At 38.8% G+C, this 25,772-nt stretch overlaps 1 protein-coding gene and 1 long non-coding RNA gene across 3 annotated transcripts; one reads left to right on the forward strand and one right to left on the reverse strand.

Annotated features, from left to right (window-relative positions):
• Window positions 1-5,977: 5,977 nt before the first annotated feature.
• Window positions 5,978-16,555, forward strand: LOC124252654. Of its 2 annotated transcripts, none has more exons than XR_006891995.1 (3): window positions 5,978-6,068; window positions 13,320-13,393; window positions 16,466-16,555. It is a non-coding gene; the product is annotated as an uncharacterized LOC124252654 (long non-coding RNA). The 2 variants fall into 2 exon arrangements; XR_006891996.1 differs by lacking the exon at window positions 5,978-6,068 and adding an exon at window positions 10,769-11,001.
• LOC124292572 (heparan-sulfate 6-O-sulfotransferase 1-A-like) lies at window positions 16,293-25,014 on the reverse strand. Its single transcript, XM_046686309.1, has 2 exons — window positions 24,717-25,014; window positions 16,293-17,066 (listed from the first exon to the last, which is right to left on the reverse strand). Exons 1-2 carry the CDS (start codon window positions 24,752-24,754, stop codon window positions 16,436-16,438), a joined length of 669 nt encoding a protein of 222 aa, XP_046542265.1. The 5' UTR covers window positions 24,755-25,014; the 3' UTR covers window positions 16,293-16,435.
• Between the last annotated feature and the right edge of the window lie 758 nt (window positions 25,015-25,772).

Here is a 25,772-nt window from a genome sequence, read left to right on the forward strand (position 1 = left end):
CCAAAGCTCCAGTTGTGAGGGAAACTGTCCTTGGCAAATGTTCATATCGGGCCACTTGAAAATTTTCTTAGTTCTTAGAAATTCACTGATGAATCTTTGAACAGGGTCTCTTAGTACAGTGATGTAACGATACCTGCAATAAAGAAATCGACAATTTTAGAAGAGTTATCCCCTTTTAAGGGCTTCAAACCTATGATCGTTGGTTCGAATCACAGATTTCATGCTTGTGGGTTTCACACTCTGGCGGTTTCGGAGTGAAACAGAATAGGTTACAGCCCATCCGTCAGAATCAGAATATTTCCGATGTACGAACTGCTCATCGTAGAAATAACAGCATCTGTGCGTTTAGAAAATGTCTGTAATCAGCGGACCATTCCAACAACACTTATTACGATTGTTAGAAAATGTCTATTGAATGGATCATTCCAACCAACCGATCATCGGAGTTAATCCGACAGTGTAATTTTGGTTCTCTTCATTGTTAAGTTCAGTAAAACCAGATCGTACCGATCAAAACAAATACTAGTTTTACTTGAAAAGTACGTGTGTCAACGTTTTCGCCTACCCGTGAAGATCCGGGTTTGAATTGGTCTTCAGCAACCCACGCTGCCACCGGGATCGGGTGGTCAGGCTCGCTGACTTGGTTGACACACGTCATCGTATCCCAATTGCGTAAATAGATGCTCATGATGTCTATCACTGGATTGTCTAGTGGTTTTAGTGGTTATTTTAGACAATTTGGTACTTAACTGTGAACTTAATGTTGGGGAAAACACAGGTGATGTTTCTCATGACGACATGGTGCTTACACACCACGTGGTTTCAAACTGGTAATTCTAGTATTCGGACTCAAAAGGATTATATAATTTTAATATCATTTCAAACAATATTTGGGGAACCAAAACATAGTTTTGTGTGCGTTGGATTGTGTTCCAGTTCTAATGAACCCATTATTGAAACTCACCTGGTCTCGCTCTCGTTCTCGTCAAATCTCGCCTTGATACACTCCGTTAGCTCCGTCCAATCAGAGTTAGGACGGCAAGGTGACCCCTGTGGCATCTTTGTTGTGTAATCAAGCAGCCATGTTGAATTAGTGGGTGAGAGACACATGTAGCCCTTACCATTTGAGAATCTACAACGAGGCTGGATATCAGAATTGTGAATGATATAGTCAATTAAAGCCGGTGTTCCAGTTTTGGGAATATTCAATGGTGTAAACACGTCTTTGTTAACGTCAAACGGCAAATCTCGAAAAACCTCAATTTTGCGAAATATCGACTGTTTCCGTTTTATTCCGTCCCCTCTGATGTTGACTGACGGAGATACCCGAGGTTTCCTGACATAAAAACTGTAGCTGAATGAAACACTGAGAATAATTGCACAAACCGCAATTGTCTTGACAGTTCTTGCTGATGAACATCTTGCTGATGTAAACCAAGCAAACTGCCGCATGTCCTGCTAGCACCAAACCGAACCAAATGTTCCACTGGTCGAATATTTATTCCAGACACTGTCTACTGCTGTGACTGTCAGGAACACTCTAACGTCTACTGGTCGACTATATATTCCAGACACTGTTTACTCTTCCGACTGTCAGGAACACCGTTGCGTCTGCTGGTCGACTATGTATTCCAGACACTGTTTACTCTTCCGACTGTCAGGAACACCGTTGCGTCTGCTATTCAGGCTGTTAAGAACACTCTAACGTCTGCTGGTGGACTACGTATTCTTGATACTGTCTATAGATGTGACTGTTAGGAACACTCTAACGTCTACTGGTCGACTATATATTCCAGACACTGTTTACTCTTCCGACTGCCAGGAACACCGTTACGTCTGCTGGTCGACTATGTATTCCAGACACTGTCTGCTATTCAGGCTGTTAAGAACACTCTAACGTCTGCTGGTGGACTACGTATTCTTGATACTGTCTACAGATGTGACTGTTAGGAACACTCTAACGTCTACTGGTCGACTATGTATTCAAGACACTGTCTCCTCCTTCGACTGTTAAGAGTACTGTTAAACCTACTGGTCGTCTACGTATTCCAGACACTGTATCCGGTTCCGAGTGTAAGGTACACTCTTACGTCTACTACGTATACGAATACGTATTCTTGATACTGTCTACAGCTGTGACTGCTAGGAACACTGGAACGTCTACTGGACGAATGTGTATCTCAGACACTCTCTACAACTCCGAGTGTTAGGAACACTGTATAATTTGTACTTGTCAGATATGTATTCATGACTCTCTACTGGTCCAACAAATAACAGCAGTATCTATTGTGATCTCTAACATGGAATCTCGGCATTGTGTACTGGTCTAACGGTCCAGAACAATGCGTCGTCTTCTGCCTGTTGGGAACGTTGTCAACTGATCTGGTGTAGAAGGTGTAATAGTGAGAATTGTACGAGGACAATGCCTAGTGTTGGGAACCCATACGTCAGTAGTGCCTGCGAGTGTCAGCTGCTCACCCAATAGGAAGGCGAACTCCCTGTCTGGCCACTACGACATGGTTACAGGTGTGAGTGAGTGAGTGAGTGTGGTTTTACGACGCTTTTAGCAACATTCAAGCAATATCACAGTGTGGGTCACCAGAAATGGGCTTCACATATTGTACCCATGTGGGATATCGAACCCGGATCTTAGGCATGACAAGCTAACGCGTTAACCACTAGGCTACCCCACCGCCTCTTATAGGTGCGAGCAGGTCCAAGCTGAAAGTGTGTGCGGATGTTGAGGGTGGGCGTGGTGGTGTGGAAGCCAAAGGGGTAAGGGGATAGGGTGCTGAGACCGCTACAAACATAACAGACTATATCAGTCGTCTCAACGAGCAGAATATTTTGTCTTTAGATGATAACATTCACCTGGCTGGAGTTTTATATTTCCCCCCGCTTCATTATATTTTTTAAAATACGGATACTTATAATACTATTTCCCTCCCTGTTCAAGTCAATGAGTGAGTATGGTTTTACGCCGCTTTTAGCAATATTCCAGCAATATCACGGCGGGGGACACCAGAAATGGGTTTCACATATTGTACCCATGTGGGGAATCGAATCCGGGTCTTTAGCGTGACGAGCCAACGCTTTAACCACTAGGCTACCCCACCGCCCCACACAGACCTTAATGAAGCAAGTCAAGATTTCCTCAGGTTGAGAAGGAATGCTAATTATTCACAGATAAATCATTAGTCTGTACCTGGCGTTCACCAGATCTAGGATACATTGTTCTTTTGTCCTTCTAACTGAACAGAATCAGAGCGTTCTGGGAGCACAGAGTGAGTGAGCGGTATTGTGAATCTGGGAAACCATCAAGAGTGTCGTTTGTGTGGTACATAGCGATAGTGCACGGAATCGATCGACATAGTGGTATATCAGTGATGAAATCAGTTGAAACCCACATATGTTGTCGAGTCTATTATTCCCCGCCGTGGTAGTGCTGAAATATTGCACTCTCTGAAGTCTCTCAATATATCTAACTCACTCACAATAAAATCATTGAGTATAAATATCGTGAGAGACAAATGCTGTACTCTCGACAACAGATATTGTTTTCAACTGATTTCATCACTGATATACCACTGTCGATCGATTCCGTGCACTCTTGCTATGCTCCACTCAAACGACAGTCTTGATGGTTTTCACGATTAACAATACCGCTATATCATTTTCCCCATAACTTTCGAGATTTGTGTGTGAGTGTGTGTGTGTGTGTGTGTGTGTGTGTGAGTGAGAGAGAGAGTACTTGAAGATACACATCCAGGATGAATTTTGGTTTATCTTCCCTGAACATTACGTTACATTACATTAGGTTACGTTACGTTACATTGATAGAACCAGTGAAGATCTGGGTTAGAATTGGTTTTCAGCAACCCATGCTTGTCGCAAGAGGTGACTAACGGGACCGGGTGGTCAGGCTCGCAGACTTGGTTGACACATGCCATCGTATCAGAAATGGACTTCACACATTGTGCACATGTGGGGAAGCGAACCCGGGTCTTCAGCGTGACGAGCAAACGCCTTAACCACTAGGCTACCCCAACGTCCCATTTTGTAACTAAGACATACATCACTGTTGTGAGCTTACACGACTAACGGAGGGGTGGTCAGGCTCGGTTGACACACATTATCCTGTCCCAGTTTGGTTGATCGATGCTCATGCTGTTGATCACTGGGTGTTTTGGTCCAGACTGATGCCATAAAGGTGGAATATTCCTGCTTTAAACAACAAACAAACAATCTTCAAGCCTCATTTCTTCAGCTGCTAGACCACAACTATGAGGTACTGGGTGCAATGCTTGATTTCTTAATTATGTTTACATAAGCATCACATGTAATATCATTAAATGATTTTTCATAACACAATTCTTTTTAACAAAAAAAATCTTTTATTACTGAAGATGTAATTTTGGTTGCATGATACTATTTCCATTCGCATATGTTTCTAATACAGCAATATATATATATATGTACATAAATAAGTAAACAAAAATATAAAGCTGGGACATTTTCACAATAAAACATTATGCACTTCAAACATTAGCGAGACTAGTATCACTAGACTTAACAGACACTGTCCAGCAGCCAGCTCTGACAGATCTGTTCATCCTCTGTGTGCAAGGGATTTTTACCCTTTAACAACCCTGGGTCGGCTTTGTTGATTAATAAACCTAATTCCCTAGCCCATCACAAGCCAGACAGCAGAGAAAAGGAAACCAAAGCTGATTCGTAGCCAATCAGAACTTTGATACTAAGTAATGGCACTGTTACACTTAGCCAAACAAAACCCAGGTACTTAATGTAGACTAGCATAGCCATTGTCATGTACTGATCAATTACCAGGTGAAAGTGATGCAACATTTGCTCTAAATATTTCAATACAGGCGTAATTAATACATACTTCATATCCATTACATTATAGTCAGATGAATGAATTTGCTTAAAAATATATTAAGAGACCTATCCAAAATTTTACCTGAAACATTTTTGCACTGAAAGGATTGGCCAGGTTGGTGCAAAGAAATATTTTTTTTACATCGGACTGAAAAGATTGTCAATCAATTCATGTCACTAATACTCTTTTTCAAATACTTACATTTTTTTCTGTTTTAGTAAATGTATGAATTCAAACATTATTCAGAAGAAAATATGTTGTAGCATCATCATCAGCTAATTAACATAAACATAGAAAATTTAAAATCAGTACATGATAAAGTTGTAGGATTTCACCAAGACCTTGCCTCATACTTATGGACCTTGTAGAAGGCAGTCAGATTCAAGCATTTCACACAGTAATAGCAAACCCCAGTACTTTTCTGGGGATACTGAAAAGCTTGTTAAAGCATCAAGCATGCCATGCAGGTTTCTCATCTCATTAAATAACTTGGTCAATCATTGAAAAAAACATATTATCTCATAATATGGGTGAAAAGTTGAGAAAAGAGCACAGAATTGTAGAACACATATTTCTTTCATTTCATTTTTATTACTGACTAGGAAGCAAAAAGCAATGTTTTAATAAATCAAGTTCATTCCGCACTTAAAATTTTGGCTTTCAGATCCTGAAGTAAACAAAACATCCTGCACTATTTACAGGGATGAGAATGGGATGCGAGAAAAAAGAGGAAAATAATACGGGTTGTTGGGGGTTGTAGGTTCCCATGCCAGATACAATGATCCCAGCGCCGATCCGTGGAAATTTCTCATCCCTGTATTTATTAAATGATGCAAGTTCGTTTTAAGATGTCTATGATACATGTTTGTGGTCCATTTGAAAAAATACTTGACAGGGGTCCTGATACAGGACTGTTACATTTTGTCCAACATGCAGGCAAGAAAGGACACCAGATACATCAAATTTGGTACATATTGTGTAAATAAATGCATATGGTTGTATGTATATATATCAAGCTTCTAGTTACATCAGAACATGAAAAATATTTTGGTGCAAATTTAAACCATTTTCATTTTCAGCACCATTATTAAGGGGTCACCTTGGTGTCAAGAGGAATTTAGGTAGCAAGCGCCAGCAAGTCTGAGTATGCTGGCAATGTGATTAACAGGTGAGCGAGCTGAGTGTTAACACCGCTTTTAGCAATATTCCAGCAATATCATGGCAGGTGCACCACAAATGGGCTTCACACATTGTAACCATGTGGGTTATCGAACCCGGGTCTTCAGCGTGAAAAACAAATGCTTTAACCCTTAGGCTACCCCATCACCTATTAACAGGTGAAGAACACGTTTGTGCCTATGTCAGTCTGAGCGGATGCTTATATGAAACTGGGAAAACTAATTTTTACAAAGAATGGAAAGTGCAAGATTGAACTTGATTGAAAGCTACACATAACACACGCCAAGACACAACCAATGTTTGAGGCAAGACAATGTCATTCAAAAAACACCTGACATAAAACGGTCAATGTAGACATAAAATGGTTCCGACCAGAGGTAACAGTACTACACTACTGGAAGTTGAAAATGTTACGTTTTTTCAAATATCATAAGGCCAGACCAATTTTATTTCTTGTTTTACGGATCCGCCGGTCGTATTTTTTCAAGAATACGAAAAAAAATAAAAATGAATTTTCCCCGCTCAAAAAATAAAATCCTCATGTTTTTATTGGCCAAAAAGGTAAATTTAGAAAAAAAAAGTTTTTTGATTGTTTTTTGGCCCATATACACTTCATAAATTGGCAAAAATAAAATATTTTTAGTATTTAAAAGGAATATTACTTTGACTGGCGATTTTTATTTTCAATTTATTCCCTCCTGCCTTTAGGTTTTCTGAGGACAAAAATCCGTAAAACAAGCAATAAAATTGGTCTGGCCTAATCTGTAATTGTTGTTGTGACCCTTTAATAATGATGCTGAGTATATATACAATAATAATACCTTTTGAATCATGATTTTATGAAGAATATATCAAATAATAAAAAAGTGATGCTAACATTAAGGCAATGAAGAGTACACATTCTCAGTTAATTCAGCTCCATTCCACCAAAAAATCTTAGTGCTGAGATGATTGTGATGGTCATCTCAGCACCATAATGATCTAGCTCTAACATGGTTTGTGGAATGGGGTCTTGGTTGTCTTATCATTAACAAGAACCTGAATTCATTTTTTGATAAAAAATTATTTTTATACTGAGCTGCAATGTTGTGTGACACATTTATATATTTGGATTACACTTTCTCAGTAAAGTACAGATTCTAGTTCTTCTGTTGGGTGGAAGCTGCGGTGGCTGAGTGGGTTAGACGGCTGACTTTGTGTGCTGGTGATTAGATGCCTGACTCTCAGGGTGTGGGTTTGAATCCAGGATGGGGATCAACCCAACAAAAGTTTTCTGACACTCATGGAAATGATGAATACAAACAAATTTCAGTTAGCAGTGAGAAGAATTTCCACATACATGTATTTCCTCAATTGATCAGTTGTAATTAGGCTAAAATTATTTTGCTTCAGTGCTAGTCAGTATTAAAGCCATTTGACCATTTTGTAAGACAAAGGGAAACAATTCCATGTTATCAGGGAGTGAGATGTGAAGTATTTCTGATATATCATGGTCAGTCATCATTAAGATGAGACAGATGCATATAAAAAACATGTACCACTTTAGTGAGTGAGTATGGTTTTACACTGCTTTTAGCAATAATTCAAGAAATATGGTTGGGGACACCACTTAAATGAAACCAGAGGACAACAATATGCACAATGACAGTGCTTATATAGCAACGATCAGGTAGAATCAGGGCTGAAAACAATGATCAGCAGATCCTGGCACACAAAGGGCAGAACATCAAAACATTGCAAACTGTGCCACATCCAGACTTACAGCACTTCCTTGTCATTCTCATATTTGACAACAAATATTAAGGGTAAATGTTTGGAAACAAGGGAAAGGATGATTGTCAAATGTGACCTAGATCGTGATTAGTGAGGCGATATAAGGATTCATTTGGTCATGATGTGTCACCACCCTGTCATATAAGTTTGAAAATGCAACATCATTTTCTGATCTATATCACTGGTGCGATATACTATACATTGTGCGCCTAGCATTAATTACAAATACAGACAAAAGTAAAAGCCATAATAATTAAAAAATCACAGTAGCATATTATAGTTTGGAAGCAATATTTACATTGCGAACAATTACTCTACTGGAAGATCTGTCATTGGCAGCAACATCAATATAAATTATCATGATTCTCATACTGTCTTACTGTGAACAAGTATGGATACTTCCATATCAGAATGAGATCCTACAAACACAGTCAATAAATATCCAAAATATCTTCAAAATGAACACAAAAGAAACCTCTCACTTGTTGGATAATGTCTTTAACAATACCTTGCTTGAACAGCAAAGTTAAAGAACCGGACATTCTTCTTTTTTAGAACCTGGCGGATTTTGTGTCATCCTAACCGATGGCTTCATGATCCATTCATAGAGGCCATTGTGGCCACCTGATTAACATTCAGACTCCAATGTACATAATATTTGACAAGCATGATGCACTGGACAAATACTGATGACAACCCAAACTAGTGCTATCCATTCCTTGAGGCCATTGTGGCCACCTGATTAACATTCAGACTCCAATGTAAATGATATTTGACAAACATGATGCACTGTAGAAATACTGTCAGACAACCTGAACTAGTGCTATCCATTCCTGGAGGCCATTGTGGCCCTCCAATACACATTCAAGCTCAAGTGGAATATGACCAGCATGATGCACAGGGGTATTTATGTCATGAAGAAACGCCTATTCAAGTACTATCCATTCACAGCGGCCATTTTGGCCCTCCAATACACATTCTAGCTCCAATTCATGCAAGATACGACAGGCATGATGCACTGGAGAAATACTGTCATGTAAGACAAACCATTCACATACTAGCCATTCCTAGAGGCCATTGTGTCCCTATGACATACATTTAAACTCCAATACACATGAGTGAGTGAGTTTGTTCTATGCTGCTTTTAGCAATATTCCAGCAATATCACTGTGGGGGACACCAGAAACAGGCTTCACACATTGTACCCATGTGGGGAAAAGAAGCCAGATCTACAGCATGACAAGCGAAAGCTGTAACCACTAGGCTACCCCACCGCCCCAGTACGAAGTCTAGCAAATGCCTCAGTCAATATCAAGCTGAATAACAGCCACAGGCAGGAAGCACATCTTATACATTGAGGCTTGTAGAATGTCCTTAATAAAAAAAACAAAAACATAATAAATAAAAAATATATAAATAAGAAAATATATTCCCGTTTCCTTCATTTACCAACTTGTTCATGATGTAGGTGGTTGCTAAATACACTTTACAATCGCAGTATATTTGAAGTGAGGCAATGAAATGATTTAAAGGAATTTGGATATTTAACACCCATATTACTACACAAATATGATGGTCATTCATTCTTATCGGATCTGCCAGTAAGATAAATATTTTCAAAATTTCATTTGTGAGAATGAAACTAATGTTGATTCAATATCCATTTTAGGAATAATACCTTTTATGGTCAGACCAGCTCAAGTTATAATAAACTAATTATCACATTTCATCACTGTCTATCTCACCATCGAAAAACCCAATCTCACACCTTCAACTTTTGACCAATTTCACCATCCCATCTCACTATTGGCAAGCCCATCTCACCATCAACCATCCCCTCTAAACTTCGACCATCCCATCTCACCATCGACCACCCCCTCTCAACTCCGACCCTCTCATCTCATGATCCCAAATCTCACCTTCGCCCAGCCAATATTTCACCATTGACCACCCTTTCTCAGACAAATTACCGTCTAATACCATGCCATCATCACACCATCAACCATCCTATCTCACCATCCCAAATCTCACCATTGACCATCCCATCTCACCATTCCATCTACACTCCCAAATCTTACCACTGACGATCACATCTCACACCATCAACCACTCCACCTCACCATCCAAATCTCACCATCGACCACCCCATACCTCACCATCAACCATCCAAAATCTCACCATCGACTATCCCATCTCACCATCGACCATCCCATCAACCACCCTATCTCACACCATGTGTTCTGTCCCCTATGGAAATATTACATCTTCTACTACATGTCTATGTTCTCGTGTTCTATGCACACCTTTCTTTAATACGATTATACAGAGAGATCAGGGCACTACATACAGACAGGTTTTGACTTGAAACATGCATTTATTGTGGCCAAATGCTTTAACCACTGAAGCAAACCAAACGAAATGCTCAGGTAACAATCTCATCCATTGATAAATGTAAACCGACAATACATTTTCAGTTCTATAAAATGTCTGTTCAAAGTATATACAAATATGATCAACAAAACTCTAGCTGACTAAAATATAGTCCCAGTTTCTTCATGCTCAGTGACAGTGCTTCAAGCCCTGTGGCATTCACAAATCCTCTGTACAATCTGACAAAACATGTCAAACATCCTTCCATCTACATATACATCAATACCCAGCAATGATATCCACATCCAGCTGCTAGTTGTGACCAGTTCAAAGATGTACAACAATAGTAAAACTATAATCCATAAGATATGGACATCTATGGTGGAAGGTTTTGGTACATAGAGTTTGGTAGTATGAAAGGAGGTCGTTCAAAGCATCCTATAGAGGATCTTACAAAGCATCCTATAGAGGATCTTACAAAGCATACCAAATTCCAAAAGAGGTATTCGGATTCAAATCAGAAAGACAGAAAAGCATTATCCAGAGATCAAATACTTTCTGAAAAAATCATTACAAAAAGTAATTCTCTTCTCGAAATTTGATAAGTCATGACAATAAATCCCAAAGACTAACATATTTTTCAAAAAGAAATGTTTACAAATGTTCTTTCCTCTGTATTATGGAAAAAGATCGGTATATGTTTTTGCATTGATTGTGAGAATCTCCGGTGGGGTTGTCTCATAGGTGGGGTGGTATTTTGATGGCGATATATGTTTCCGGTAAGTAAGAAATATTCATTGAATAAACCATCATTCTTAAAGCAACAGGCTCCTTCAGACAAATCTTCAATCATATGTGGACTTATGATGTAAGCTAGTGGAGGCTGGATAATTAATCTTAGAGTCACTGCTTCTCTTGCTTTTAGAACATGAATCACTACTGGCTAGAGAACAGTTATCGCCAATACATCAGTATCACACGTGCACAGTTCCGGTCAATTGCAATTATGATATTTTTTCTCACAGTATTTGACAACAATAAAGGGCAGCAAAAGAAAATTCTTCACGATAAGTAACATAAGATAAAAATTAAACATAAAAGTTGTGAACCCCATAAAAAATGTTTAACTTAGTTGGGTGGATGTCCCACAACCTATATAATAGCAAGTTCAAGTTAACAAGTCATTAATTGTTTCATTCCCTATCAATCTACTGTAAATGAAACACTCAAATAGTCACACAATCAATTATTCGAAGTTAATGTATGATATAAATATATACTAGGCACATACAGAAACTGTGCCTACAAAAATTTAAAATCTAAATTTATCAAACCTGTGTAGACACATAAGGATTTAAACTCAGAGATAAGTGACATGTATCCAACATGCGTGCACGTACCACGTTCCGTGACGTCAGTGGGTTCGTCCTTGAGACGTGCAATACGTTGTTGCACGTGCATTCCGGGAAAGAGAAACAGAGCAAATGAATGCCACACAATACTGTCACATTGGAAAGCTCAACCCCTGCCCTTGCGATCGTTCAAAACTTAAACGGCTATTGAAACTCATAGCATGCCAAGGCTCACGTCTGCACAACGTCATGAGGCCATTGGGATGGTCGGTGGGGGAATGTCTCAACGACAAGTGGCTGCACATTTCCACTGCCACCGGAACACCATTTCTGCACTGGTGAGACCCGAACCATCCCAGGACTTCGCCCTATTCAACCCAACACAGTTCGACAACGTTTACGTCATCACGGGATCAGACCACGACGTCCCGCCATACGGCCTATCCTGACAACGTCATCGACAAGCTCGCCGAATGTGGTGCCGAAATCATGTCCGCAGACCCTTGTTTTGGTGGAGAAATGTTGTTTTACAGATGAGTCCAGGTTTAACATTTCCCATAGTGATGGATGTCATCGTGCCTATAGACGCGTGGGAGAACGTTATGCACAGGCCTGTGTCTTGGAGAGGAATCGCTTTGGTGGTGGTTCCGTGATGATTTGGGGTGGAATAACAGCACGCCAAAGAACTCCTTTGGTGATTGTTCAGGGCAACTTAACTGGGTGTGGGCTACAGGGATCAGATTCTTCGACCTGTGGCAATTCCTTTTCTGCAACGTCATGGTCCTGGGTTAACATTCCAACAGGACAATGCCGCCCTCATCACGGCAAGGGTTGCTATGGATTTCTTGCAACACCACAACGTTGACTTACTGCCTTGGCCTGCAAATTGACCGGATCTCTCACCGACAGAGCATGTTTGGGACGAGATGGATCGACGTCTACGCCGCCTTCCTCATCTGCCAGATAACGTCCTTGACCTTGCAACAGAACTTGAGAGAATCTGGCGTGACATCCCACAAGCCTTCCTTGCACGTTTGATAGGCTCTATGCGTCATCGATGCACTTCTGTTCTAAATGCCGATGGTGGACATACCCGTTATTGAGCTTGTGACATGGTCGTTTGACCCCTGTCCCGCTTGTGGACTCGTGACGTCATTGTGATTGACTTTTCAATTGAATTCGCCCGACTTGTTATGGTCTCACGATCCCTCCATTAAATCATATATGTACCTTTGACATTGTTATCGTACTTATCAACTGGGATAATATTTTGACAATGCAGAGTTTCTTTATGTGGCTAGTATATATATTATCTCATGAATGGCATGAGAAATTCTGAATGGCGATAACTGTTGCAGTTAATTGTGAGAAAACATCTATTTGTACTGCCATGATTCCCTTCCACCACGTTATATGAAACATGATCGGCGGCAGTGAACTGGCTGGACACATCAGTGAATGGCTAGTTAAGTATCATAATTAATTCTGTTTCATTCATTTAATGAATAGCAGAGTAATTTTGTAAATACTGCTAAACTATGGCGGTAAGTGTTCACTAGCCAGTAAATTTCTAATATCAAACCCAACGATGTGACATACTCAATTGTTACATCACACTAAGACCTCTTACAATACTCTATATTGATATCATATCATCCAATATTGGTTGTCCCTTCTCCATACTCTCCCAAAGAATGTTACCATGGTTACTGATACATCAGAATGACACATGTATCTCATTCCAGATCTGTAGAGTATGACTTGCAAGCCGCCTGCAGTTTCTGCATCAAAGGGAGGTAATCCTTGAAAATCAAGGGAGGTAATTCTTGCAGGAGTATTTTGCAACATCACACAGATGACACCATCATCTTTTGTACACAGTTACATGATTTCTATCACAAAATGACCCTTACACTTTTGAAAATACGGAGAAATATCAAAATGGAGTGAGTAAATAGAGTAGGCTGGGCTATTTCATCATCATAAGAATAAGAAACTGCAAAATATTCAACACAATTCTTATCATATTAACTCATCTTAATCCTTGTCAAGCAATACCAATCCAAAACCAACAACTGACAGGATAAGGATTACATTCTGGGATCAGCAGATTCTTGCATGGTCAAGGGAGGCCACTCCATATAGCAAAACGCTAAGCGAGAACAATTTGATACTGGGTCCCACATATCATGTACATCATATATGTCATTTAACCTGAGAAAACTATCTGGGCCCTCATAGTAACGATTTTGTCAACTTTGATTTCATGAGAGGTAGTTGGGATTTTTGATTTTTATCAGGAAGAAAATACATAAATCCTCAGTGCCTAAAAACAAAAATATGTTTGACTGACAGGAGCTGCCAAATTTTGTGTGACCTATAACAAATTACTATGCAGAAATTCCAGCATGTCCAGTCATCTAATCAAAAGGATGTTCTTTTTAAAAAAACTGACCAAAAAATATTTTCAACCAGCATTTAAGGAACAGATCATTTTTCTATTTAAAATTAAACAAAACTTCAACCTCCACAATGACCCTTGCAAGAGTATATTAATAGACAACATATCATGGCTCCCATTTTGGCGTCACTTAATCAGACATAACCATAACCGCAAACCAAACCAAACCCTGCTAGTTATCAACAAATTACTCCTTGATCAAACCAAGAGTATTAATGGTCCTTTATCATTTCTCAAAATCCTTTTCGCACAATAATAGAAACATGAAATATTTAAGAACATTATCTTGCCATTGTTAAAACAAAAAATAATTAACTGTGCACTCAACCAAACATCAGCTGATACTGAGACAAATGATTCAGGTTGATTAAACCATTAACTGAACCATTTAAACTTATTTTTCAGTACCCTGATATTATTGAATTCCTTGAAGTTTAATCCTATAATCAGATATTATAATTTGAAAAAGTTTACATTTACACAAAAAAATATAAAAATAATAATGTTTAATATGTCTACTGTTTAAAAACACCCACTTGCTGTTCCTCTGGAATGTCTCAAACATTATCATGACTGATTGACTGACTGAGTTTGGTTTTACGCCGCTTTAAGCAATATTCCAGCAACATCACGACGGGGGACACCAGAAATGGGCTTCACACATTGTACCCAAGTGGGGATTCGAACCCGGGTCTTCGGCGTGACGAGCCAACGCTTTAACCACTAGGCTACCCCACCGCCCCAACATTATCATGAATTACCAACATTTTAATACCTGCCACCCCAGTTCAAAGTTTCTTGTATGGGCAGATGAGTGAGTGAGTGAGTTTAGTTTTATATCGCTTTTAGTAATATTCCAGCAATATCACGGCAGGGAACACCAGAAATGGGCTCCACACATTGTACCCATGTGGGGACTCGAACCCGAGTCTTCGGCATGACAAGCAAACACTTTAACCACAAGGCTACCCCACCGTCCCTGATGTGCAGATAAGCTACATAAGCCAGTATCAGGTTATATAAGATTAACGAGCTGAACAGGCCAATAAAGACTGAACGTAAAAGGTGTAAAAGAATGTTCTAATCGTAAAACCCTGTACACCAACATATCTGTGTCTATCACTTAGATCTATCCTGTGGCTGCAATCTGACTTTCTGTAACTCAAACTGGATCAATTAACTGATAAAACAATGATATCCATCAATATATCACAATATCCCAAAAAGTGTGTCAAATGTCATTATGGCGAACAGCCAATCTGATATCTAGATTTTTCAATGAGTGAGTGAGTGAGTTTAGCTTTACTCTGCTTTTAGCAATATTCCAGTGACATCGTGGTAGGGGACACCAGAAATGGGCTTCACACACTGTGCCCATGTGGGGAATTGAACCCCGGGCTTAGGCGTGACGAGTGGACACTTTAACCACTGGGCTACCCCACCGTCCAGAGTTTTCAATGAGTAATGATACAAGATGATATCGGATATGATCCAAAACAGTTATCTGACAGTCACTAGACATATGACTAGAGTTACTTCCCTTTCCATCAATATTACGATCCCATCTGGCAGCTGTGATAAGCAATCATTTCATCATGTGTAAAATATTATCTTTACACATTAATCATATATAACATATCATAACTCTTAACGTCTCTTCATTTACTGGTCTTAAAAAAATATTAAAAAATCCCAGTTCAAAGTCTGCGAAAATTATAACAATCTCCCTGTTTAGATATTCTGAATATGTTGCCATGTAAACAGTTTTTAATACTCCAGTCCTCATTTTTCATTTTAAAAAATGTTTATGGTTTAAAAGCATAATTTACAGTTGGCAGACATCCAAGGATTCATTCTGAGAAGCAAAATATATTATGTTGTGTGGACTATATATAAATTTTAACTTTTAACTTTTTACAAACCGTCATACTATATTTAAAATTGTCATAAGTATCAACTTTTGGTAGTGCCTGCTCAAGGACTAATATTCTGAAGCTTCCAAAAGGAGTAAATACTCCAAACCAAGAAACACAACTTTCATCTTACTGAGTAAAAGCTACAGTACTTCCTCAATCATCTCCTTTCAGTGTGGGCTTTATCATATGATCACTTGAAATTTGGACATCATTTCAAACACTGCTTTGGAAAATTAGCATAACCAAAACAAAGTTATCACTATTCACTGCTGTCCATAATTTGTTTCTGATAACAGCAAAATTCTGTCTTGGGTGACAGACCACAATATTTCTTCACATACAGATCTAATGAGACTCTACAGCTACAACATATGTTTAAATTAAGTTACAATAATACAACAGTCAGTGAAGTTGCCAGTCTCGATGAGGATGCAGCGACACTTCATCAACTCTTTGATAAACAAACCCTTTTCCTTCATCTGTATCAAAACACGAAAGAATCTTCTTTTTTCAGATTCTTCAAATCCTCTTCCGAAGAGTTTGAATCGAGGTCCTTCATCATTTCTGTAACACGTTGATAAAACAAATCCTTTGCATACTGGTACAAGAGTATATCATTTTTATTTAATTCAATAATTCGATCAATAACTGACTTAGGAAGACCACTTTGGCTGCTCCTCGTGGATGTCCATTGGACGAAATCCTCAGCAAACTCTAATCCAAAGGTATTTTCGAACAACTTCTGAGTCAAATTCTGGACCTCGGTCAAGCCGAAAAAAGACAGTTTGCGCAGATTTTCTTTTGCACTTTCTAAAATTTTGGCATTGCGTTGGTCTGTTGACATTCCGGTTGTGTTATAACAGTTGACAAGAGTTAGATTTGCCAGCATTCGAGACTGGCGATTTATGGCCAGGTTATGTGGACAGTTCATGAACTCTTCTATTGACACGTTTTTCCAGTCAACTGTGTCGTAACAGAATGGGACCTCTTCCAATGTGGCAGATCTGTTGTTGCAGGCCAACTTGGCTGTCTTCCATGTTGCGCCACGCCGAACGTGCAGCCATTCACTCAGGAATCTCTTTACCGGGTTTCGAAGGATTGTCACGTACAGGTACCTAAAAAGAAATAACAGAAGGAATAATAGTCTGTCATACAGACCCTGAAGCAAATATATCCAAGAAAGCCCACACAAGTCTAGAAAATGTGGCAAGTCTAGATTTCCACAGCTTCTGAAAATGAAGAAATTTCAGGGCTTCTTTTCATTATATTTTATCTTTTTTACTATGAGCGTTTTTTTCTGTAAAATATGTTCATTTCAGAGACTAACTGTTAGTCTTAAGGAATAAATGAAAATCACTTTTTGAACATTTAGACAAAACACTTGTGTTTAATAATAATAATAATGCTAATTTTGGCACCTAGGATCCAACGCAATGCTGTTTTCTGGCGTTACATTACCCTGATGGAATTGCACTTTTAAAGACGCTACTAAGCGCTTCACGTGACCGTATAGGTCCGTACATCCGCTTCTCAGGTACCCATTTTAAACAGTTGGGTGGACTGAGTGCAATGTGGACAAAGTGCCTTGCCCAGGGACAAACACAGTATGAGACCCAGGTCACAAATTTTTGGTGTCTCAACTGGGATTCGAACCAGGGCTTTTGGCGTGAGAGGCCAGCATGCTAACCACTACACCACCAGACAACTCGTCACCTTTCAAACACACACACATGTCTAACTAGTATGTCTCACAGTCCGTGAACCATAATACAGGCACAGTCGGGCACCGTTGTGTTGAACTCTGATAACTCGATATCTCGGTGTAAGACGTGGCATGATATATAAATCTCTGCCCTAGTGAGCTCTGGCGTGTCATTATTGATATCTGGCGTTCACTGATCGGAGATGCTGCATCATCGAATGATATAAGACTCTGGCAGGTGATATTATATAAAAAGGTCTGCCGGACCGCATCATCGTGTAAGACTCCGCATGATATATTAAGGTCTGCCCTACCGATCTCTAGCGCGTTATAATTGTTATAAATGGGTCGCATCATTGGTGTAAGACAGATCATATATAAATATCTGCCCAACTGACCTTTATTGATATAGAAGGGTTGCACCATTGGTTTGAGACGCTGCATCAATGGGTTTAGATGCCGCATGATATACAGTCAAACACTGTTGTGTCGAGCTTTGATAACTTGATATCTCGGTTGTCTCGATGTAACATCTCGGTCCCGGCAAAATTCTTCATAATTTATCATTATTCAAGCTCTTTTAACTCGATAGGGATGTCTCGATATTTCGGATATCTCGATATAATGTCATGGTCCAAACAAGCAAAATACCCCTTTAACTCGATACTTGCAAAGAAACTCGATATTCACATATCTTTCATGGGCAAGTATCCTTCTGAACTGCGGTTGTTTCCACTCGTTTACACACGGAGCAGCATGAATCAAAGGGATGCGGTAGTGTAAACTAATTAGGGCTAATTGAGTTGAGGGTGTCACTTATTTGTTATTTAATTAGGATTAATTAAGAAGAAATTAATTAGGAAGTACTCACTGTTATGACCTAACACTACTGAAAACGGATTATAGTTTCGAATCAAAACATACTGAGAATATGCAATGAGGGTTTTTGTGTAATCACGTGACTAGCATGTGATTGTTGAGTTGTTTCAAGATTGTGTTCCCCGTGAGTAAAAATGTATATGCAAATAAATATACATGAAATCTACTTTTTGTTTTGTTTTCTTTCATAGTGATATTTGATGATATGCCCTTGTCAGATGTCTCAAATTTCATATAACTCGATATTTTTTCTTTATCCCATGAATATCAAGACAACGGTGCTCGACTGTACGTGTATCATCGTTTCTTCATAAACCTCCAGTGACGTCACTATTGTCTCACCAGGTTCTCCTTTTACCTCTACACTCAGATTTGTGGGACCTACAGAATGCCCGGGGATTTTCTGAGTAGTTATTCAACTTGTACAAGTTTCGAAGATTGACATAACTTTGTCTTGAATACGATCGCAAAATATCACATTATTGAAAACTTCCAATATAATGTTCCGATGCCTGGATTCGAACCTCCAACCCTTTGCTTACTAGCTTGGCGGTTTTATCCACTAGGCTACGAAGAATCGCTGTGAAGAATAAGATTGTTTGTCAGTATGAACCATGTGTTCCTCACAAGACACATGCAGGACACGGGTAGCGTGTGCAGAGCATGTGCATTACGCGCACAAGGCAAGGTATTAGTTGCCAGTTGCATCCCAGTTGATTTCGACAATAAATCCCAAATATTAAACAAATACTGGTATCTTAAGTATGTCTTTGGTTCGTTTATAAGTTGGATCAAAACCTCCTCGGAGTCGGTTTTGATCCTTCACGTCTAGCCCTTATTGTAAAGCTATGTCCCTCAATGAGGCAGATCTAGATATTCCACAGGTTCAGAAACTCCAAAGCAACAAGAAACATGATATAAAAAACTCCAGGAAGCGCTTTGAGCATATCCCTGTGACGTGGAAAGGCGCTATATAAATGGCCTATTATTATTATTATTATGATTATTTTCTCACCCAATCTCTCTTTTTTTTTTATCAAATCAATGAATATAATGAAAACATGTTACAAAAGTATCAAAATTCGACTAACTTCTAGTATCTGAAATGAAAATAGTTCGTTAAAAAAAATGACCCAACAGTTGCCATAAATTGCCATAATAAAATATCATAAAATGAGGCCCAGAAACTGCAGTACTTTAGCCTTGCATTAGGTGCATTGGGTTTACTTGTTTCACGGTTAATACGCAGGTACCATCAAAACTTCAAGACTAAGAACTGAGAACTACAAGGCACAGAGTGTACAGGATATTCTCAGATTCTGACGTATATTTCATGAGTACTATGTTGACAGCGGTCAGAAGTCGCAGGTGTGGTGGGGTAGCCTAGTGGTTAAAGCGTTTGCTCATCACACCGAAGGCCTGGGTTTGATTCCCCACATGGGCATAATGTATGAAGCCCATTTTGGTGTCTCCTGCATGATATTGCTGGAATATTGCTAAAAGCGGCACAAAACCCAACTCACTCACTCACTCAATTGCAGGAGACATATTAGGCAGTTTGTGTTACATGTTTATATTGGGTGAACATAATCTGTTCGGTGCTTGACAGGGTTCAACATTAACATTTGTTACTACAAGACCAGTGGACTAGTGGGTCTAGACATTTACTAGAACTGTCTTAAGTCAACTTGACCATACTGTTGGAAGACAAAACAAGGTTATTTTTGTTATCAGAAGGTTAACAGTGCATACTAGAAGAAGCTATGTTAAACAAAACTATGTGATAATTGTTGATGACCATTATGAATACTGTATACCTTGACTTTTATCATTAAATAGTAGCTTTTATAGTCTTTTTACAATTAAATAAGCTTAATAACAGTCTCTGCATAATAACTCACTATAATAGATGACACTGTGCAAGATTTTAAAATGAAAATAAACAAATACAATGATTTGAAACAGCATTCATTAAATATCCACATGACCAGCCGGGCTAGCCAGACCTGATTTTTTTTTTTTAAATCTAAATTAGACCGGACCAGCTATTTACTAGACAATGTCGTGCCTCAGTGTCAAACCCTGCTTGATAACTCGCACGATGACAGTACAGTATTGCCATCTCTGGGAACATGTTTTCGCTTGCTGTCACTTCAGTTCATGTTGAAACATTCACAGATGTCTAAGATTTCAAAAGATATGTCAGGCAAAACCTTTTGTTTGGTTTCGGGGTATAAATGCAATGTATGCAGGTCTCCAGATAATTTTTCAACATCAGGAGTACGTACTCCTTATTTTTTCAATACAGGAGTACTGGAAAACCTTAAGAGTACATTTAGAGTACTGAATGGAATTTAATGGAGTATCAGTAATCGTGTGTTTCGTTTCATATATGCACCACAGCATTGCTAGTCTTGTGTAAACAGGTCAATAAACAATAAAACAATCATGTTTCAGATAAATACGTCTGTAAATGATTCTAAGACCGTACATCATTGCTGTGGTGCGTTTCTGCTACGTTTTCTAAATTATTTCCTACCATATCGTGCATATTTTTATCCGTACATACGCCGATACGGCCCTTATCTGGAGCCCTGGTATGCTACTCAACTTTTTATAAAGATAATCTGTAATAATTTCTATTTAAAGATACACCTGTTTGGTTTGGTTAGTTTGTTATCTAATGCTGCACTCAGCAATATTCCAGCTGTGTGTACATGGTCTGTAAATGATCAAGTCTTGACCAGACAATCCAGTGATCAACAGCATTAGCATCAATCTATGCAATTGGGATACGTTGACATGTGTCAACCAAGTCAGCGAGCCTGACCACCTGATCTTGTTAGTCGCCTCCTACAAGCATGGGTTACTGAAGATCAATTCTAACCTGGATCTTCATGGGTCCAGTCATATTCCAAAAACAACCATAATTTTTCTTAACATTGTGATTTTTGTTATTTTATGAAATTCATTCAATGCACTACTCTAAAGCTAACCAGCAATCCTATTTCGCTTTATCATTGGTCTCTTAATCCGTGCAAGCCGAAAAAGATTGGTTATTAATATATCAATTATCAGAGTAAATTGGGAAAGATTTTGATTCAAAATTTTTACTGATATTTCCGGCGGATCTGGTCAGTCATAGACAAATTCCTGCAAACTCAATTAGTTCTGTTATAAGCAATGATAAAGACATTCTGGTTTTAGCCAGACAGGAAAACGCTTAGCTTACAATGTAAACAGAACTGTCGGTGCTGCCAAACATATTTGTTTTTCTTAATCATTTCAGAGATTTAAGATAATATTCCATATTTACTTTCTTACAATGCATATATTAGCTTTAAATCATAAAATTCTCCTTATATTTTTCTTTTCATTTATACATTTTCAAGGGACTATTTCATATGAACACTTTCTTTTGCCAATGCCAAGAAATAGCTTTCTTTTGGTGATATATATCTCATCTCATCTGTCCAGTCAACAGTATATTTTATGTCAATGAGTTGACCTTTCTAAAAAACAGCTCTTTTCAAAATTAAGGTTATAATTTGCATATGCTTAATATGTTTGTCACATAATGAGTGAGTGAGTGAGTTAAGTTTTACGCCACACTCAGCAATATTCCAGCTATATGGTGGCGGTCTGTAAATAATCAAGTCTGGACCAGACAATCCAGTGGTCAACACCATGAGCATGGGATACGATGACATGTGTCAACCAAGTCAGTGAGCCTGACCACCCGATCCCGTTAGTCGTGTAAGCTCACAACAGTGATGTATGTCTTAGTTACAAAAGGGGGGTGAGGTAGCATTGTGGTTAAGGCGTTCGCTCGTTATGCTGAAGATTCGGGTTTGATTCCCCAAATGGGCACAATGTATGAACCCTTTCTTGTTTTCACCGCCGTGATATTGCTGGAATATTGCTAAAAGTGGCGGAAAACCAAACCCACTCACTCACTTTGTTACAAAAGCATGTCACTGCAGTAGAGTACATGTACATCAAATGCCTGCATTCCATCAGAAATGAAATATCAACAAACATGGTAAAAGAAATATATATACGCAAGCAAAGGAATCTATGTTGGGCAATTGAGCCCAGTGTTATATCATTGAATTTGTATAATCTTTCATGTACGCCAACAATCCAAACTTAGCTGGGAGATCTGGATTCATCAGGGTGCCATTGTACACAGCGAACTTGGCGCTAAGGTGATTGTAACTCCTATACCATAACATAAACTTATGACAATCGTAGAGCTGAGGTTGTTTGTCCTGCAACACCCCAGGATTTATATTGGACCTAAGATGGCAGCAATTGTTATTAGCATTACACATTTCCAAAAAGGAATTTTAAAACTTTCCCAGCTTATGCCAGTACATATATAACAAATCGCTACTTTTTATGAGTGAGTGAGTGAGTGAGTGAGTTTAGTTTTACGGTACACTAAGCAATATACCAGCTATATGGCGGCGGTCTGTAAATAATCGAGTCTGGACCAGACAATCCAGTGATCAACAGCCTGAGCATCGATCTGCAATTGGGAACCGATGACATGTGTCAACCAAGTCAGCGAGCCTGACCACCCGCTCCCGCTAGTCGCCTCTTACGACAAGCATGGGTTACTGAAGACCAATATTCTAACCCGGACCTTCACTGGTTACTTTTTCATGAGTTTGTTTAAGTTATCAGCATTCACTGATAACAAGATGAATAAAATGGAAGAGGTTGCAATATATAGTTATATACTATTGCATTGAGTATCTCAGAATTGAACATTAAATTAGCCCGACCACAAAATTAAAAAATATTTGAAAGAAATCTCAATTTAGGACAAAATAACAATTTCTTCCAAATTTGCATTCCAGAGACATTGTATTTCATGTATTTAATGCAAATATGCAGTTTATCTTAATTAAGCACTGGTGACTATAGGGAGCCTTGTGAATGTGATAATCTGAGATGTTATCATCCCGCTTGGAATGTCTAGAGTCCAACAAACCACCTGGGCCAGCTAGGAATTAGACATCTTCATTATTTTAACAGCTGCAATGAGCAGATGATGAGGAGGAGGCAGCAGTTGATGAAGTTAACAGGATCTAAAGATGCAGACTGAACCTTAAACATCTATAAATAAAATATTTACCGTGAAATTTTCTGAATATTCTTTCATAAATTTTCAAACTGAGTTTGTGTTCAGTTAGAAAGACTAACCCCTTAACTACTTATTATGTGCTTGTTACACATGTTACCATGGTTACGTTACCTTGGTTACAGATGTGTTAACTTAAGGCTTCCACCATATGTTTATTGGTCAATGCCTGATGCGTGGTGAATCTTTTTCACGGGGAAAAATGACTCATTTACTTTAAAAAAAATACCTTGGGGATATTGCCTGAGAATGCAAGGCTGGTGAATTAGGACATTGGGATGGGCTAGTCTTATTTCCCAGACTTATATTCTGAGTCAATTCTAGGACGTTTCCATATATCATTCAATTCAGCCATACAGCTGTTACCATGACGTTGCACCAGCATATAAGAACTTCTCCAGAAATATACTTCAAGCAAAAATCTTAGATCCAATGGTCAACTTCTACTAACCATCCCCAGATCATTCTCAAATCCTTCGGTCAGAGATCATTCTCATCCTCTCTGGAATTCCCTTCCTTTCGATAACAAAACCTCACTTACGCCACACTCAGCAATATTCCAGCTATATGGCATCAGTCTGTAAATAATTGAGTCTGGACCAGACATTCCAGTGATGAACAGCATAAGCATCAATCTACGCAATTGGGATACGAAGACATGTCAACCACGTCAGAGAGCCTGACCACCCGATCACGTTTTACGACAAGCATGGGTTGCTGAAGCTCAATTCTTACCCGGATCTTTACGGGTATGACAGCTCATCACTGAGGTGAACTCACAATTCAAATGACGGAGTGGCTCATCATAAATGAGATGTGATTACCCTATTTCGCTTGTTTCAATATTCTTGTAACTTCTTTAAGTGGCATTTTAGAAGTTAGGAAGCACAATAGATCTACTGACAAATTTATGAATAACAACTTTGTTTTTTTTATATTTTGTTTCCGTAGCACTCACAAGAACTTGCTATCCATAAATTTCTCAGTATTCATTTAAATAAAATATGTAAAATTGACCAAAATGGTGAAAAATACCTTCTCCTGCGTTTCATTTTTTCCTTCTTATTCATCATTGCATCAACACAAGCGGTCAGCTCTGTCCAGTCGGGATGGAGGCCACATGACCACCCCGTTGAGTATCGACTAAATAGCCAGATCTTTCTGTTCTTCGTGAAACAGTCGCAATGCTTCTTTTTTCGCTTGTAACAGAAGCATGGCGGGTCCACATCAAATCGTCAACCAAATGTTTACCAAATGTCGTCCCACCGGTTTTCTGAATATGGAGGAAAACAAACACATCTTCCTCGGTATTCACGTCTAAATCTCGCACAACATCCTCCTCATGGAAACTGTGTCTGTTGTAAGCTCCAGCTAGAAATGCATCAAGATCCGTTCTATACGCCGGCGTAACACTTTGGTGAGTGAGAGCGCACGAGTTGGAATCAAAACAAAAGTATCCAAAAAACAGTATCGACGCTATAACCAACCCAAGAAGCCCAACTAACGCTCCCTTCCACGCCTTCATAGTGGAATACTGGCTACGAAATATTCATAATAGTAGATACGGTTCGAGTGGGTTGATTTTCACTGAGCTCAGCAACACAGAACAATGAATCCTTTCATTTTAGAGCGAGAGACGAGTGTTCCATTTCCGCAACTCGGTTCCGTCCGCCATGTTTTTGTATGACCTCATGACCTTTCATAAATGAACTATTAAATGTACAGACAGGAAATAGTTAATGAGGATAATTTCTGTTTTAGTATGTTCGTCGCAGGGCAAAACAATCACGTGGGTGAAATAATTGGAACGATTTAGAATCAAGTGTTTGTTTTCATGGGTGAATTTAAAAGTTGTATCGTTATTTTCCGGATTGCAAATGTGTTAGTGAGTACGGCGAATCTACAGTAACGATATGTTACTGTTATGACATGTTGATAACGACATGAATGTATGGACGAAAAGTAATTTCAATAACAATAATGATAATGGTTTTCATTGTCATAATTACGTACGATGCATTTAGTCTCAGATCTTCAGATACATACTTTAAATTATACTCAGAATGATTAGATCTGTAGTAAGCAGCACTG

This window comes from Haliotis rubra, unplaced genomic scaffold (genome assembly GCF_003918875.1).
Source record: "Haliotis rubra isolate DU_JTF1 unplaced genomic scaffold, ASM391887v1 Scf1139, whole genome shotgun sequence".
Lineage (NCBI taxonomy): Eukaryota > Metazoa > Mollusca > Gastropoda > Lepetellida > Haliotidae > Haliotis > Haliotis rubra.